Source organism: Solea senegalensis, linkage group LG19 (assembly GCF_019176455.1).
Source record: "Solea senegalensis isolate Sse05_10M linkage group LG19, IFAPA_SoseM_1, whole genome shotgun sequence".
Classification (NCBI taxonomy): domain Eukaryota; kingdom Metazoa; phylum Chordata; class Actinopteri; order Pleuronectiformes; family Soleidae; genus Solea; species Solea senegalensis.
Window position 1 is genome coordinate 18089937 of NC_058038.1, and position 15479 is coordinate 18105415.

Here is a 15479-nt window from a genome sequence, read left to right on the forward strand (position 1 = left end):
TGGTTAGAATAAGTTTACTGCATACTAGAATAAGTATACTGCATGTACTTGCACACTGCAAAAACTCAAAATCAGATTTTTCTCATTTCTAGTCGAAATATCTCATCACACTTGATATAACAAACATCTTGTGTTGAGTCATATCTCAGATGAAACAAGCTTTTTTGACACGTCAGAAGGTTTTGAAGCTGCTGTGTGACTTAAATCGAGAAGAGTGTCACAATTATAAAACTAAAACTGAGTTAAATACACTTGAAACAAACAGAACGACAGAAAAAGGTGCTACTTTTGAGGGGAAAATACTATTTTGAGCATCACAAGCTTATTATGAGACACCAAACATCACAATACTGGTAAAATATAGCTAAAAGGAACTTGTGGATTTTCTTTCAGGGTGTGATAGTGGACGAGGGATGAAGGGTTAAATGACTGCAGCAAAAGGGTGTTGACGTGCGATCGTGTGTAAACAGCAGCAGAAGCAGCAGAGTTTTGTTGTTTTTTTTCCTTTTAAGAAGACCAAATGCACACAGAAATATCAGGTGACCTCATCAGTGTGTGTGTGATGATCTTCACTCATCGCTTCACACATAAAACCCTGTTACAGTTCTATATTCAGCCAAGAAAAAGTAACTCCTGTTACTGATGTGGAAGACAACACATCATATTCCAGATTAAAAAAAAGCATCTTAAATTTCAGATTAACACTAACACTGCACATTTACAAAACAGGAAGAGAGAGAAAGGGAGAGGGAGAGAGTCTGTGATGTTGCTTTCTGCTTAGCAACAGCATCGATAATGACATTGACTCCTTTAAACCCATTTCATACTGTGACTCAGCGCCCTGATTTTCAACTTGCATCGAGATGTCCGATTATGTCAAAACGCTGCAAAAAATAAATAATGCATCACAACTGTTTTCACTGGGCATTTTTAACATGTTTTGCACGTCCTCGGGAAACAACACTGATGTCCACTCTGCAGGGATATTTAGACAATAAGACTCAATACAAAATATCATCAAGCATTCATAATAACTTTTAGCACTTGGACGATTCAATTCTCAATCCATCATGTGACACCACTGCGGAGGCACCAGCTTCTTTAAGGTAATTGAAAAAATGACAAATTATCAGCTGGACGAAACTGAGACGGATGCTCAAAATATGCTTCTGTAAACATATGCATGCACATTTTATTCATGTATTAGTACGACCTTTAGATATTGCTCCTTCAGTCGGGTCGGCCTGTTTACAGATGCAGGACAAATAATGTTCTTCAAATAAACAACAACACAATCACCACTAGTTACGTATTGCAGCTTTAACATAACAACGCCTGGTCATTTTCACACTTAACAGTGCGCTACACTCTAGTGACACGAACATACAGTATTCCTCTGGTCGTGTGCCAAGTATGGCGTCTATTTCTTCATGCCATGGAAACTTCTCCTTTCCGTCTCCTAAACTGTTCTCCTGCTTCATTCATTCATTTAAAAACTTCTCCCAGCGATCGCTCTTTAATTGAGCCGAGACCCGCGTTTTTAGGCGGACCAGAGTTCGCTTCTTTGATGAGCATCAGAGTTCACACCTCCCCAAATGAACCAGACTTTCCGAGCAAGCAAACAAACTAGGGAAGGGCTGGTGTGAACGCAGCCTAAAACTGTGTTTTTACCCATTAACTGTGTATTAGCAAGTATGATATATTTTATTTCACTAAGGTATGTGTTTTGTGTGTACGTCCTTCTTGACTAAATCCTCCAAAGGTTTGTTTGAGCAACTCACAAACACAATGTTACGTGTACGGGACACTTTCTTCAAGATTTAAATAACTAACTTTCAAAATGTAATATCTGCATAGTTAACAAATTGTTCGCCATTTCCTTTGACTGCAGAAGCAATCGTGGCTCGCTGCCCTGCACAGGTAACAGCTGCTGGCCTCTGTTCTCTGGACACACACACACTCTCACACACACACACACACACTCACAGAGCATCAGCGAGGGAAGACCTGAGAGCTGAGAGCTGATGTGTGGGAGTCATATGGCCGAGTGGCCTGATGGAGAGCTTTTCCAGTGTATTATAACCAAAGGGACCACTGTGTCACACACAGGTTCACATGGACACGTTTGGTTTGTGTAAATATTGTATTGTGGTGCTGTCTGGGGAACAGCAGACACAACACTGCAGAACAGTAAGTGGACAGGTAAGACCTCCTCAGGTGAAGTGCACCGAAAATACAACAATAACCATCCATTTTGCACCAGTGGCCAATTATAAAACCCTTCCAGGAGTTCAATAAGATCTAATTCATTACCCAAATACTGTGGGTTCTTCTGGACTGGAAGATTTGTGTGTGAATTTTATGAAAAAATGACTGCAATGAGTTTTGGAAATACAGTTGTAATATTTCAGGAGCTTTGGGGGTGTAAACAGGTATGTAAACAAGTATGGTTCTCACTGTGCTCACAGATTTACGAGAAAACTCTCACTGGATATCATTTATAATAAAGGAAACAATTATCTGCACCTGTAAATAATGACTAATGATGATCTAAAAGACATATACGTATAGTAGGGATGGGACGATACCACGTTTTTGTGTGTCACCAGTCATTTTAGACTATTCATGAAGCTGTGAAGAACACAGTTGTCACTTCAAAGACATCATTCTCATCATTCTCCCAAAAAGAAGAAATAAACAGCCCAAACATGACTCAGCTAAAATGATTTTGCTGATTTTTATTTACAATTTTACAGTCGGTGCAGAGCGAAGCATACGACATATAGGATTTTTAGACCGTATCGGATTTTAACTTTTTAATCTGTGCGACATCTGATGTGATGAGTGATTTGGACCAAGATAGTGACTGACACCGAATTCCATCCCTGGTATATGGATTATATACAGTATATATGATTGCAATATGATTTAATTAAAGCTTCAATTTGACATTTATTGTAATATAGATTTAAAGCTCCAGTGTGTAACCTTTGCTTTATAATTATTGTGTTAGTCTGACTAAAACCATACATGTGAACATGTCAGTCTGACTTAAACCCAGTCCAGTTGAATTACTAGTGTGTGTGTGTGTGTAACTTCAGTATGACCACAGTAAGTGCCATAGTATGGAAGAGGAATAAATTGAATTCTGCCTTTAAACCCAGAATTCTGACTTTAAGAATTTGACTTTAGGATTTCTGACTTTAATTTGAGTTTAAAGTCAGAAATTCTGAATTTAAAAAGTCAGATTTCTGAGAATAATGTCAGAGATTTTGAGTTCAAAGTCAGAATTTTCAGAATAAAGTCAGAAATTCTGAGTTTGAAGTCAGATTTCTGAGAATAAAGTCAGAGATTTTGAGTTTAAAGTCAGAATTTTCAGAATAAAGTCAGAAATTCTGAGTTTGAAGTCAGATTTCTGAGAATAAAGTCAGAGATTTTGAGTTCAAAGTCAGAATTTTCAGAATAAAGTTGGAAATTCTGAGTTTAAAGTCAGAATTCTGAGTTGAAAGTCAGAACTCAAGTATTTTTTTTCCTTTTTGGCCCTAATCCCCTTCCGTACCATAGTTACCACCCTCATCTTAAAGACAAAAACAATCGAAGAAGCCAGTTCTCAGAGGAACAAGACAACAGTGGCTAAACCATTGTAAAATTCAGGCGGTACATCTTTTGGACTGAATTGAATATTTTAAAGGCAGGCACTTAACATACTAGCATCTAGCCACAATCTAAACCAAAAAACACCTTGTATTAACAAGTTGAATGGGGGCGTATCAGCCCCGAGGGTAGTGGTTTCTTGTACTGGGCCAAGAACATCGTTCAAGTGCTGAGTGTTGTTTGAAGTCTAATTAGATAAAAGTTGCTGCATTTCTCTGCCTCAGTTACAGTCTGATGAACGCTCTGGAACCTCACTGGCCTTTGTCTTCCGTCCGACTGCTCTCACAATGTCGGGCATGCTATCCACAGAGGTTGAATCTCTGTCTGCACCAGACAATGACCTTTGGCTTTCTCTGTTCAACACAGCTCCAAAGCCTACAGCGCCGACTGCAGAGAAACCACTCTGTATGTCCTCTACCATCTCGATGAATCATGCTGTGTGGAAATACGCTGGAACGCATTCAACACTCCACAGAACAAGTGCAGCCACTTTACGAAAGCCTCGGCCGCCCCTGGTGCTGGAGCGGGAATGTCAGCGACGCAGAGCGTGTTTGCCGAGCCGTCCCAAACTCCCGGAACATTCAGCGGTGATTGTAGAAACACGAGGCGAGAGGAGAGGAGAGTGCATGGAGCTGAGTCAAATCTCAGAGGAACAAAGGCTTTTTCTGCTGTGATGTCACCGAGAGAGGAACCAGCACAGAGTATCAACAATTGTCGGCAACAATTTAATCACAATATTTATCACATTATCTATCTATTTTTCTGCAATAGTCATCAGAAATGTTGACTGGCAGTGCAAAAAAATCAGCAATCGGTTATAAAGACAAATGATGTGCAGACCACTACACCAACCTAAATATACTACGAACCCATCTTTTAATCTTCAGCATCAGTTCAACAAAGCTGCTGTTGCTTCATTGTGGCTTCACTTCAAACTCTTATCGCAAGACACTTTTCACGTTGACGTGTTAACTCTGTATTTTCTCTCTCAACTTCCCTGAAGACAGACTTCATATCGATGATATTTATGTCTCACGTATTCTGTAAAACTGTGGCAAGCAAACGCAGAGACAGTGAAATTGTTCATGTTCTCATTCATAAACGAAACAAATGCAAAGGATATGTGGTCTTTCAAGGACTTTGTAAATATTTATGAAGCTATAGATTTGGTTTATTCTCATTTGTTATTAGTGTGAATTGTTTCTCTGTTTAATTAGAGTTGAAATATCAGTGTTGCAATAATTAACGAGACTGAATGCCCAGGAGGAGAATTATTTGAATCAAAACATTATTATGCTTGAATAAGAGCGATACATGTCATCATGGCCATGTTTCTTACCTCCACAAACAGGAAGCAGGGAAGTATGGAGCTGCTGCTCTTCACACCGGGCTTCTCCTCCGCTGCCATCCCTCGTCGCGTTCCTCCGAGCGTCCGTCTGTCCAGCTCTCTGTCTCCTTCTCCTGTAAGAGAGCGGTCCACAGTCTGGTTAGAGCACTCGTCGATAAGGTCAAGTCCAGAGTGTCAGATTAAGTGGAATCCAATCAGGACCAAATTCATTTTGGATGGATCTTGAGTTTCACTTGATATCATGTTTTATTTATTCATATTTCATATTCCATGAAGTGATAAAGCTTTTTCATTTACTGTTCAAGTCGTGGAAGTTGTTTTAATGTTGTTAGGGTTTGATGCAGAACACAACAACAAACAAATACATCAATTCTGCACATTGTTTTTATGGATACAGACATGATCCAGGTGGAGCTGATCATTTAATTACAGCTCACTTAGTTATGTCTTAAATATTATGCTATGATATATACTATTATGATATTTTACAGGTGAGATTAACCTGTAAAATCACAACATGAAGTTTAACGGTTGACTCTGTTGTGTTGAATTTACTGACTATTGAAAAACCTCATGACAAAATCATGACAACAAAACTCTTGAATGTGACCATAGTGTATATTTTCCAAAAAATAAAAACTCACACAACAACATAATTTGCCAAATTGGGCAAATTATCATTATTAATCTTCACCAGAAAGGAAATAGACATATTTTCTGATCTTAAACTGTTAGTATGATTATTATTTAAAAAACAAACTGCAGAACTAACATCAAAGAACGTCTGGAAGGGTTGGGCATGACCCAAGGAAAGTATTATTTAATTTTTTAATTATTATTATTTAAAACAATCACTTACTTTAACTTTATGATATTCATTAACACATATCAGTAGAGGAAAACAGCAGAGACAACACATATATGTACTGTATATGCTCTATACACTTATTATTTGATGAGAGACAATAATTTCTCCTTATAAACGCAAAGAAAACAATGTAAAGAAGTGAAAACTAAACTTTTTATACACAGGATGTGAAGTAATACAGAGATAACTCATGTGATATGTTGTTGATAGTTGTAGTGCTCCAGGACCTTGGTCCAATAAGGAGCTGCAATCACCTGCTCTCAAATGGAGAACAGATAGAGAACAGACTTTCTTTTGTTTCTCAGACTCTGACAGGTTGACCTCCATTCTTCTGGTGAGTGGTGTGTTACATGCAGGGGGAGCTTTCTTCCTCCTAATTCCTTTACGCTGGTGGAGAGACTAGGCCTGAGGGATGAATAAGGCATGAAGCCAAGCTCTTAGCAGAACCTCCCAACAACACAATGTGCCAACTAACGCTGCTTTTACAGAGGGTGGGTACAATGTGTGTGTGTGTGTGCAAGCGTGCACAATAAAAGTTGTAGCCGTCAGGGCTAACACACATAAGCCTTAGGTAGCGGAAACCAACAGTGAGAAAAAAGGGAAACGGAGATAAATCGTTCTCTTCTGGCAGCAGATGGAGAGTTTTGGGTTTCATTGTCTTAGTGGGAGGCAGCGAAACAAAGAGCCACAGGCTGAGAAAGTACATGTATGACTTGTGAGTTAGCAGTGTGACACACAGCTACTGAAGATGAAACTGTGTTGTGGAAGAAGCCACTTGAGTGATGGAGGGGAAGAGGAGGCAGCGAGAGACTTATGATGATTTTGCCAAAAAGAATTGGAATTATAAAAACATCTCCCAAGGGTGTATGCAGACTTATCAGTTGTCCCACGCACACGTTCATGTTCACACTGGGTGTGAGGAAAGAAGCGTCCCAGAATGCACTGCTCAGTATGCAGGACATCTTATTATCATTCTCAGTGATACAGTTCTTGTTATGGCTTTGGAAGTAAATGCATTCCTTCAGTAGCAGCAAAACTTGTCACTGCCTTTCAACAACACAAACAACCCTCGACACCTGAAATCGTGAATATAGATGGAAATGACGACGGGAAAACAATGTGGAAGGATTCAATCACAGTGATTACCCAACACCTTTCACCGTTAAACACCGTTTCTCCATCACACCTGATTCAGGGTCCACTCATAACGACACGTTTATGTGCCTCAGGTGTGTCGGGGCAAAGAAAACTTCTCCAACATGCAAGAATAAGCACCTAAACTCTGCAGTGTCAATCATCTTTAAAGAGCTTTATGGTGAATTTGAGCTCATTGTTCACTCTCACTGGTTTTATATTCTCACTTTCACCAGTTGTCAGCATGAAAAAGCTCTAAAAAACACACTTGTTCCTTTTTAAATTGTTCTTTCTGAGGCCTGGTTACCTACGTTCCATCATGTTTTCACTGCTGCTGCACTTTTCTCCTCACGTTTCTCCCATTTTTCCCCCATACAAGGGTTTTCCTCCCTCAATGTGAGGGTCTAAGGACAGAGGGGGTCACCTACTGTACAGACGGTAACGCCCTTTGAAGCAAATTGTGTTTGTGATGTTGGTCTATGTAAATAAATCTGACTTGACTAGACTTGAGTCTACTTTTAGGCTCTGGCTTATTTGTATGGAGCATGCGGCTCCCAGCGAAAATAGACGGAGAGAAGATTTATTGATAATAATATTGACATTCTACCAGCATGATGAAATAAAACGTACACTTCTCACAGTAGTTTAAAGTGTCTAACAGAATCTGGATACATGAAAAACAGCGATATTATGTCTTTTGAACTTTCTTAGGACGTGTACAGATTCTCTAAAATGCAAAACATAGCAGCTGTGAACACACACACAGCCGGCGTGAACACACGCGCGAGCAAGATGCAGCACATGCCACACATCCAGTGTGAACCAGGCTGCAAATATCTGCAAGTGATGCCAAGGTGTTATTCAAAGGTTTCAGACATAATGGATCCAACGTGAAATGGGCAGATATCACAAATGGTGTATAAGGCTTGGCTGATTCATAAACACATGCACCATGAAGGTCTATCAGTGGCTAATGTTGCAGAATGACACAAAACAGCATGTTATTTTAAACAGAAAAATACAGCAAAGACCTTCCCTATGAACAAAATTGCAATTTTATGCATTTTGTAAAAGGTTAAGTTTTTACAAACATGTTCTTCACCTGGACCTGGAAGTCTAGCTGTTAAGACAACGTTAACAAGCCGGATAAAAACGAATGTTGGAGCTCAAATTTCTCCAAATGTCATAATAAAAATGAGCCTGTGAAGGTTCTCAGTCATCCAGGTCACATCATGTCCACTTCCCCACAGTTAACTCCTGAAGATAGAAACAAAAGCGTCCAAACTGTTGTCGTGACAGAGCGTCACTTTAACTACTAACTGGAACATAGAATAATAATCCAGGAGAGTAGAGCTGAAACAATTTATCGATTCAACGGTTCAAAGCTTTTTTTCAATTAAAACAAGATTTCCAATTGTTACTGGTTTGTGGACAAAACAAAACATTTGAGAACGTCATCATTTCCACGTTTGACGAACAAAGGTCAACAATTTTTAAGGTTTTCTGACATTTTTTGGACCAAACGATTAATTGAGAATAATCGTTAGTTGATCCAGAGCGCTGCTTTATACCAACAAAAGTAACACAACATGCTCCTCAGGCGTGCGGTCGTTGGACAACAATGGATGAGCTGCACAGATTTGTGGAAGGAGAGGCAGTCCAGATGGTTCTGATCTGATTAGAAGGCTCAAAGTGAAAAGGGGCCATAATCTGATCATTTATCTATCAATCAGGGAAAATCAAACTAACCTGTCAACAGTGACAGAGATGTTTGGACAGACAGATGTATGTGTGTGTGTGTGTGTGTGTGTGTAGTTTGGTGTGGCACAATTACACAACAAAACAGACTCAGATCAGCTCAGAAAAAGAACGTGTGAACTGAAATCAAAATGGTGGAGAAGAGGGAGGAAAGTTGAATTAGCACTGTAACACAAAGACTCACATGTGCGTGCGCGCACACACACACACACACACACACACACATACACACGGTTTGTGCAGCTATTCTTCTACGGGTCCTGACAAGGTCAGTTTTACAGCAGAGAAGACGAGCTGCAGAAAAGTTGACTGAGCGTCATTTCAATCCTCTGCTGCTATGAGGAATCCAATCAAAAGGATAGAGTCTCAAGTGGCCACATGTCCTGTCCCCTGTCTCTGCTGTCCACCACTCTGCCCCAGGACATACAGTATACACACACACACACACTAATTGAGCCCAGCAGTCAAAATCATGCTTGATTTGTCGCTCATTTCTGCCTTATTTTACAATCCTCCTGCATATCACATATCCCTCAATGCATAAATCGACATGGGTGCAGCAGGAATATCAGAGGAGGTGCAGCAGCAGCAGCAGCAGCAGCAGCAGCAGCAGCAGCAGCAGCAGCAGCAGCAATGCAGTGTTCAAATGCAAACTGTCAGTAAATCATTCTTTCCTCTGTCTCTACAGTAAATGTAACTCTGCCACAGCCTGGACATTATTCATATGACTGCAGATGTGGTTTCATCCACTAAAATGAATCCCATTTACCTTCAGCCTAGTGCTGACACTGTCAGAGTCCCTTAAATCCCACAGCACACGTGAGTGCCTGTGTGTGTGTGTGTGTGTGTGTGTAGCATGAATGTTTCTACATGCAGTCACATCTCAAAGTCAGTTCACCTGTTTTACCATATTCATGTGTTCACTCACACTTGTCAATCTCCTCACACACACACACACACACACAGAGGCAACAAATACAAACAACACACATGAGTTGAGTCACAAACAACAAACAACCCACTCTCTCTATACTGTTATTATAACAAAGTAAAGGTGGAGAGCAGGAGCATAATAATAGGATTTACCCAGCACTGGATACTTGTGTTTGGGGAATACCACAGAGACAGAGACCCCCACCACCACCACCACCCACCACCACCACCACCACAACATGCACACCCACAGACCCACATACTCAAAGACCTGAGGAAGCCTCACAGCTGAAGACCCTCCAGCATTCACATCACATGTGGACATGTGTAAAACAGTGACTTCTAATGCATGTGATGGATGAAATGATGGGGCGGGGGCAGGTTAGGAAAACCTGACATCCATCCATCCATCTCGTCCTTACCTCAGATACTTCGTCGCCAAGCTGCCGGTTGCCGTGGCACCAGATTCCTATGCGGTGGCCATGTCAGATCAGATGATGGTAAAGTGGTGTGAAAACCTCCCTCCACTCAGCTGTCTGTCTCCTTCTCCCCCTCCTCGTGTCCTCTTCCTTTCTCCTTCCACTCCTCTCCCCTGTTGCCTCCTGTATCACAGTGAAGCGCGAGAGAGCAGACAAACAGATAGCAGCAGCATCATCAGCAGCAGCAGCAGCAGCAGCGGCAGCAGCAGTGTCTCTGTCTCCGAATCATCCACACACACACACATATACACACACTCTCTCACCTTTCCTCTAATTGGCTTGTTCCAACAAACACCAATGACTAATAAATTAAGTGGCTAGAATTACCTCCTGTGCTCTGTTTGGTCCAACACGGAGACACAGAGGAGAGAGAGTGTGTGTGTGTGTGTGTGTGTGAGAACATGTGTGTGAGGGAGTAAGATTGTTTCCGCGTGTGAGACACACACACACACACACAGACAGGGAGAGAGAGAGAGAGAGAGAGAGAGAGAAAGAGGGAGGGCATCTCATTTGTATTCAGAGGTGGTTTTCCCTCTCCATCCCTCCCCTTCTCACCCTATATGTCCATCTCTCCCTTTATCTCCTTCCATCCCTCACCTCCTCTCCCTTTCCCTGCTCTGTGTGAGTGGACATAGAGGACATGAACCTGACCCTAACATTAGAGGAGAGAGAGAAGGGGAGAGATGGAGGGATGCTGCAGACTGAGGAGATGATAGGGAGGGATGCTCCTGCTCCCTGCCTCCAGCTCTGCCCAGCTCACTCTGGATATGGGTTAATGAAATGTGCTATTGATCTAGTTCTCGTGGAGCACATGTAACATCGCAGGTCTGAGCTGGTACGTGAGTAAGTGTGTGTGTGTGTGTGTGTGTGGGGTAGACGGATAGATATAAGCCGCTCAGGCTGGACAGTGGAGCCCATTGTGAGAGAAAATTCTAATCTTCAGCCAACTTTAAGTTTAATTACTCACATATTCTTATAAGCAGACCTGGTGTTCAATATTAACTAGACACAAACTAGGCACCTTTCAAGGTTCCTTCCCTAGATACCAAGAATCCAGGCATCTGGACCAGATACACTATCTAATGATATATATCAGGCGTGGCACGCTGCTCGCCAGAATCTGTGATGCTGCCTCACTGTGCACATGTCAGGCATCGTCTCAGATCTTTCGACTTAACTCATCACTGACTCCAGAGGTTCAGTCATTGGTCGTCTCTGCAACATCTCCTGTGTGTGTGTGTGTGTGTGTGTGTGTGTGTGTGTGTGTGTGTGCGCTCGCCCTATACTGCCACGTCAGTGTGTGAGAGGTGAAGGATGACAGCTGGGACAACATCGTGACAACCTGCCAACAACTCTAACGCAAACAGGTCATGACGACAAAAACACACCATCTCACGCCCGGCTGTTAAAAACTGTGTCAGGTCTACGTGTCGACAAAGAACTATTCACTCTCACATCGACACCTACAGTCAATCTAGAGTGTCCAGTTAAGATAATCTGCAGGTTATTCTTATTCCAACATTCCTATTTATTTCAGATCATTTGTGACTTGTGTGTACAAACAACGACGGCTGTGACTTTTTCCTTAACAGTAGCAAAACAACGACTGAGATGTCAGCATTTGGATAATCATCGCCATGACATTTGGAGGGAGAGAGAGGGAGAGAGAGGGAGAGAAGAAAAGCCTACAGTCGTATCAGATGGCCTGTGCTCCTTCAGGGGGTGAAAGACGTGACTTTTGACATTTAATACACACGTTCATCCAGCGAACAAGTCCTCTTTTTGGATTTCAGTTGGATTAAATATGAATTTCTGAGAGTAAAGTAATGTCATTAAAAGATTGTGTCACTGATGATTAATGTATATTCCAAAATTCATTCATTCATTCAGCCTTTCTGATGGTTCACAACACTGATGGTTCACATCTTCTTGTAGATGAAGCTCAGGGTTACGTGGTGAGCTGCTGCACTCACTTGTTTTATAATGCACACATTAAAGAGGAGGACGGACCCCGAGGTCTTAAATGAATCAAGAGGTTAACGTCAGGTTTTCCTGTTCGTCCAGCTGCCGCTGGCTTCTGTCTTTGCCCGCTCTTCATTAATATAGCATTACCTCAGACACATTAGCCCTTCTATGTGCACAAAGCCTCTGACCTATATAATGATAATACTTCTAAAAGAAACACCAATAACGGTCAAAAAGAATTAGGAGAAAATAACAAATCCACAATCCAATAGCCTAAAAACCACAGTCCTCGTGTGGAAATAATTAAGTTTTTTTTTAGCTCTATTCCTAAATATTCTGTAATTAAATCTTATCACCATTCTCACATTCCTTCCAAATCAACACCTCCCATTTCCCCTCCTCCACCGCTGAGTGTGCCGTCCTGCCTCGTGTGGGTCTCGGTGGGATTGTCACGCTGTAGATGAGATATGGCCCGAGCGTCGTGGAAATGAGAAATCTGCCTGTTATGGGGCCGTTATGGTTTACAGCACAGCGGATGCCAGTCCCATGGGTCTACTCTCCTTCCAGCCATATACACGGCTCCATCATTCTGTCCATCCCCCCTCTCTCTCTCTCTCTCTCTGATGGCTCCTGCCTACAATGGAAATCCTCCAAACTCCCGGAGAAAGAAAACAGAGGGCGAGGGACGGTGGATGGAGGAGATGCTCGGGCAAATGAAAGTGACGGAGAGAAAGAAGTCTTTCATTCAGGCCATACATCCATTTATGCTTATATACTGTATATATGCATGAATACAGGCATCCACAGAAGCCTCACAGCTGGATGCCTTCCTTTACCTTTCCCCCCGCCACTGTACATGTCTCGTTTAAATAATTCAAATGATCAATTCGGTGTCGACATCAAATGTGCGTTCATGCAAGACGTTGGGTCTGCAGTTGGGACGAAAGCTGGGGGCACAAATGCACTCGGGTTGAAATGCTTTGCAGCAGCAAAGAACTAAGTGCAGATGAAAGTTCTCCTTCGCCGAGTCAGATTAAAAAAAGTGTTGATGTTGATAATGTGTTCATACATGCACTCCTAAGTTCATTAAATGGGTCTTTCTGCATGGAGTTTGCATGTTGTCCCCGTGTGTGCGTGGGTTTTTCTCTGGGTTCGCCGGCTTCCTCCCACAGTCCAAAAACATGCATATGGGAATTAGGTGAATTGACCATGGGTGTGAGAGCGAGAGTAAATGGTTGTTTGTCTCTATATGTGTCCCCACGATGGACTGCCCCCCCCTAGAGGCAGGCACCTTTTCTTCTTCTGGGCACATCTACCAAAAGAAATGAATAAAAAAAGGAAACTTTTGCGGATGCTAATGATGATCAGCACCTTCTGCTTAAAGCGTGCCTCAGTGGGATTCACTGGAGATGAAGAAAATGCTCATTGCTGGCTCAGAGCTGTATGACATCTGCAGTTCATACTACTTTGACGCCAACTGACGAACCCACGCACGGCGACACATCAGCACTCATCTTTTCTTTTCTTAGTCGAATGAGTTAATTTGGCTGCAGCAACCTCCGTGGCATCTCAGCCGCTCCTCGCTTTTGGTTTTGTTAATAACGACCGACCTCCAAACAGCCCTGGCTTCTTCCAACTGTTTTTTTATTTTTTTTTTCATGCATTTTACGGGAACGGCTGCTAAAGTGACCAGGAGCTGGCTCGTACATGAGAGTGGTACCAATTTTATGACGTTTAATTAACAACAAACTCAACCACACAACCTTAATGTCCACTTTCCAGCCCATCACAAGTCCTTCCTGCACAGATCTTCAAATACAACCCCCCATCACACACACACACACACACACACACACAGAGGGAGTATCATTATGCCGGGGGCTCCAGTTGTAGTCTACAGGGGCAGTTCATTAATCAGCCCGACAACAAAGGACCACATTCCTACACTATCCTTTCTCCTTTGTCTCGGCCTTTCATTTGATCCTGTGCGAACATCAGCAATTATTTTTGTTTATTCTATAACCAGGTTGTTCCTAACACGCCACCGTTCTACCATAATAAACATTTTTTAAAAAAAAGAAGTATGTGAAAACAATAGCAATTGCATCATATTGTATAATAGACCAGGATTTCTGACAGTATTGCAGGTGAAGTGTGACACCAGAATGACTTCAGGCTATTTATTTGTTGTCAGGAGTTTGTGAACGCTCTTATTTCAGGAGTTTCGTGCTTTGTGTTTGTCAGAAGGAATTCTCTCGCTGTCTGAAACATGCCATTACAGGCAGACCATTAACATAACAGCATGTGGGCAAGGTTATGCAAATATCACGGTGATGCACAGCAGGTGTTTTACTCTTTCACGGTGATTGGGAAATAAATTTCATCTCATGTGATGTGATTTCCCGAGCCACACTTGGCTATTATCACCCCCCCCCACCCCCCTTTACACGGGATCAAGAGGAGTGGTCCCCCTGTACGTGGAGGCTCGCGTTAAACCCCCCGAGGCACGGAGGGAAATGATGCATGTTATTGTGAACACACCAGATGGGGTCCTGAAGCAGAGAACATGGAGGGAGGGCAGCGATCGCTCCGTAATGAGATGCAAATGGATGCAACCCCGGGCTGGGGGGTGGGGCCAGTGCGGCTTATTTCAATGGGTGACACTGCAAAGTGATGGAAGTGACAGGTAGCAAACCTGCAAGAAAATAAATGACAACCAACAATAAAGTAGTGGAAAAGAGACAAATACAGTGTTCCACTTCCCTGCACTAGTTTAGCCAGTCTAACTTCTCTAAACTATGGAAACATTTCTCTGACGGCACCAAACAGCAGAAATAACGGCTGTTTTGGTTCATTACATGTACTTCAGAGGGTCATATGTAAATGTATACATTTACATAAATATTTACTTAGATATTAGCAAGGAAAACATAGGAATAAAATGTACATAATTATAAATACACAAGCGTACGTACAATTAATCTGCAATGATAATAAATATCAAAAATACAAGACTTCTCGAATCATTTTGTTGTGTAGACTATACAATAACACAGTAGTGTGTGTGGTGGTTATTTTAAAGCCTGACAGAGGGAAATCCAATCCTGCAGCTTAAAAAAGAAGCGGCCGCACACAGACGTACTACTTGTGGTTGTGTTGTGGCATTTACTGGTTTCCATTGCTACCTCCCCAGCAGTTACCCCCAGATCCTGTTTCTGAATGTTTCACTTTTCACTTTATTAATGGCAGGAGTGTGCAGCACCACACTCTGGTCAACCCCAACTACACACACACACGCACACACGTACACACAGAGCACAGGCTCAAACACACCCACTGC

At 42.1% G+C, this 15479-nt stretch overlaps 1 protein-coding gene across 5 annotated transcripts in view; it reads right to left on the minus strand.

The window, feature by feature from the left end:
• Positions 1–15479, minus strand: part of plppr2a (phospholipid phosphatase related 2a) — a 69197-nt gene that overhangs the window by 37368 nt on the left and 16350 nt on the right. For 2 of the 5 annotated variants that reach the window (XM_044050880.1, XM_044050878.1), the window contains exons 1-3: positions 10438–10604; positions 10118–10297; positions 4994–5115 (exon numbers count right to left, since the gene is read on the minus strand). In XM_044050880.1, coding sequence (XP_043906815.1) covers positions 4994–5062 — 69 coding nt within the window. In that variant the 5' untranslated portion in view covers positions 5063–5115; positions 10118–10297; positions 10438–10604. Of the gene's footprint in view, positions 1–4993; positions 5116–10117; positions 10298–10437; positions 10605–15479 lie in introns of those variants that run through there. The other 3 variants (XM_044050876.1, XM_044050875.1, XM_044050877.1) reach the window with 3 other exon arrangements.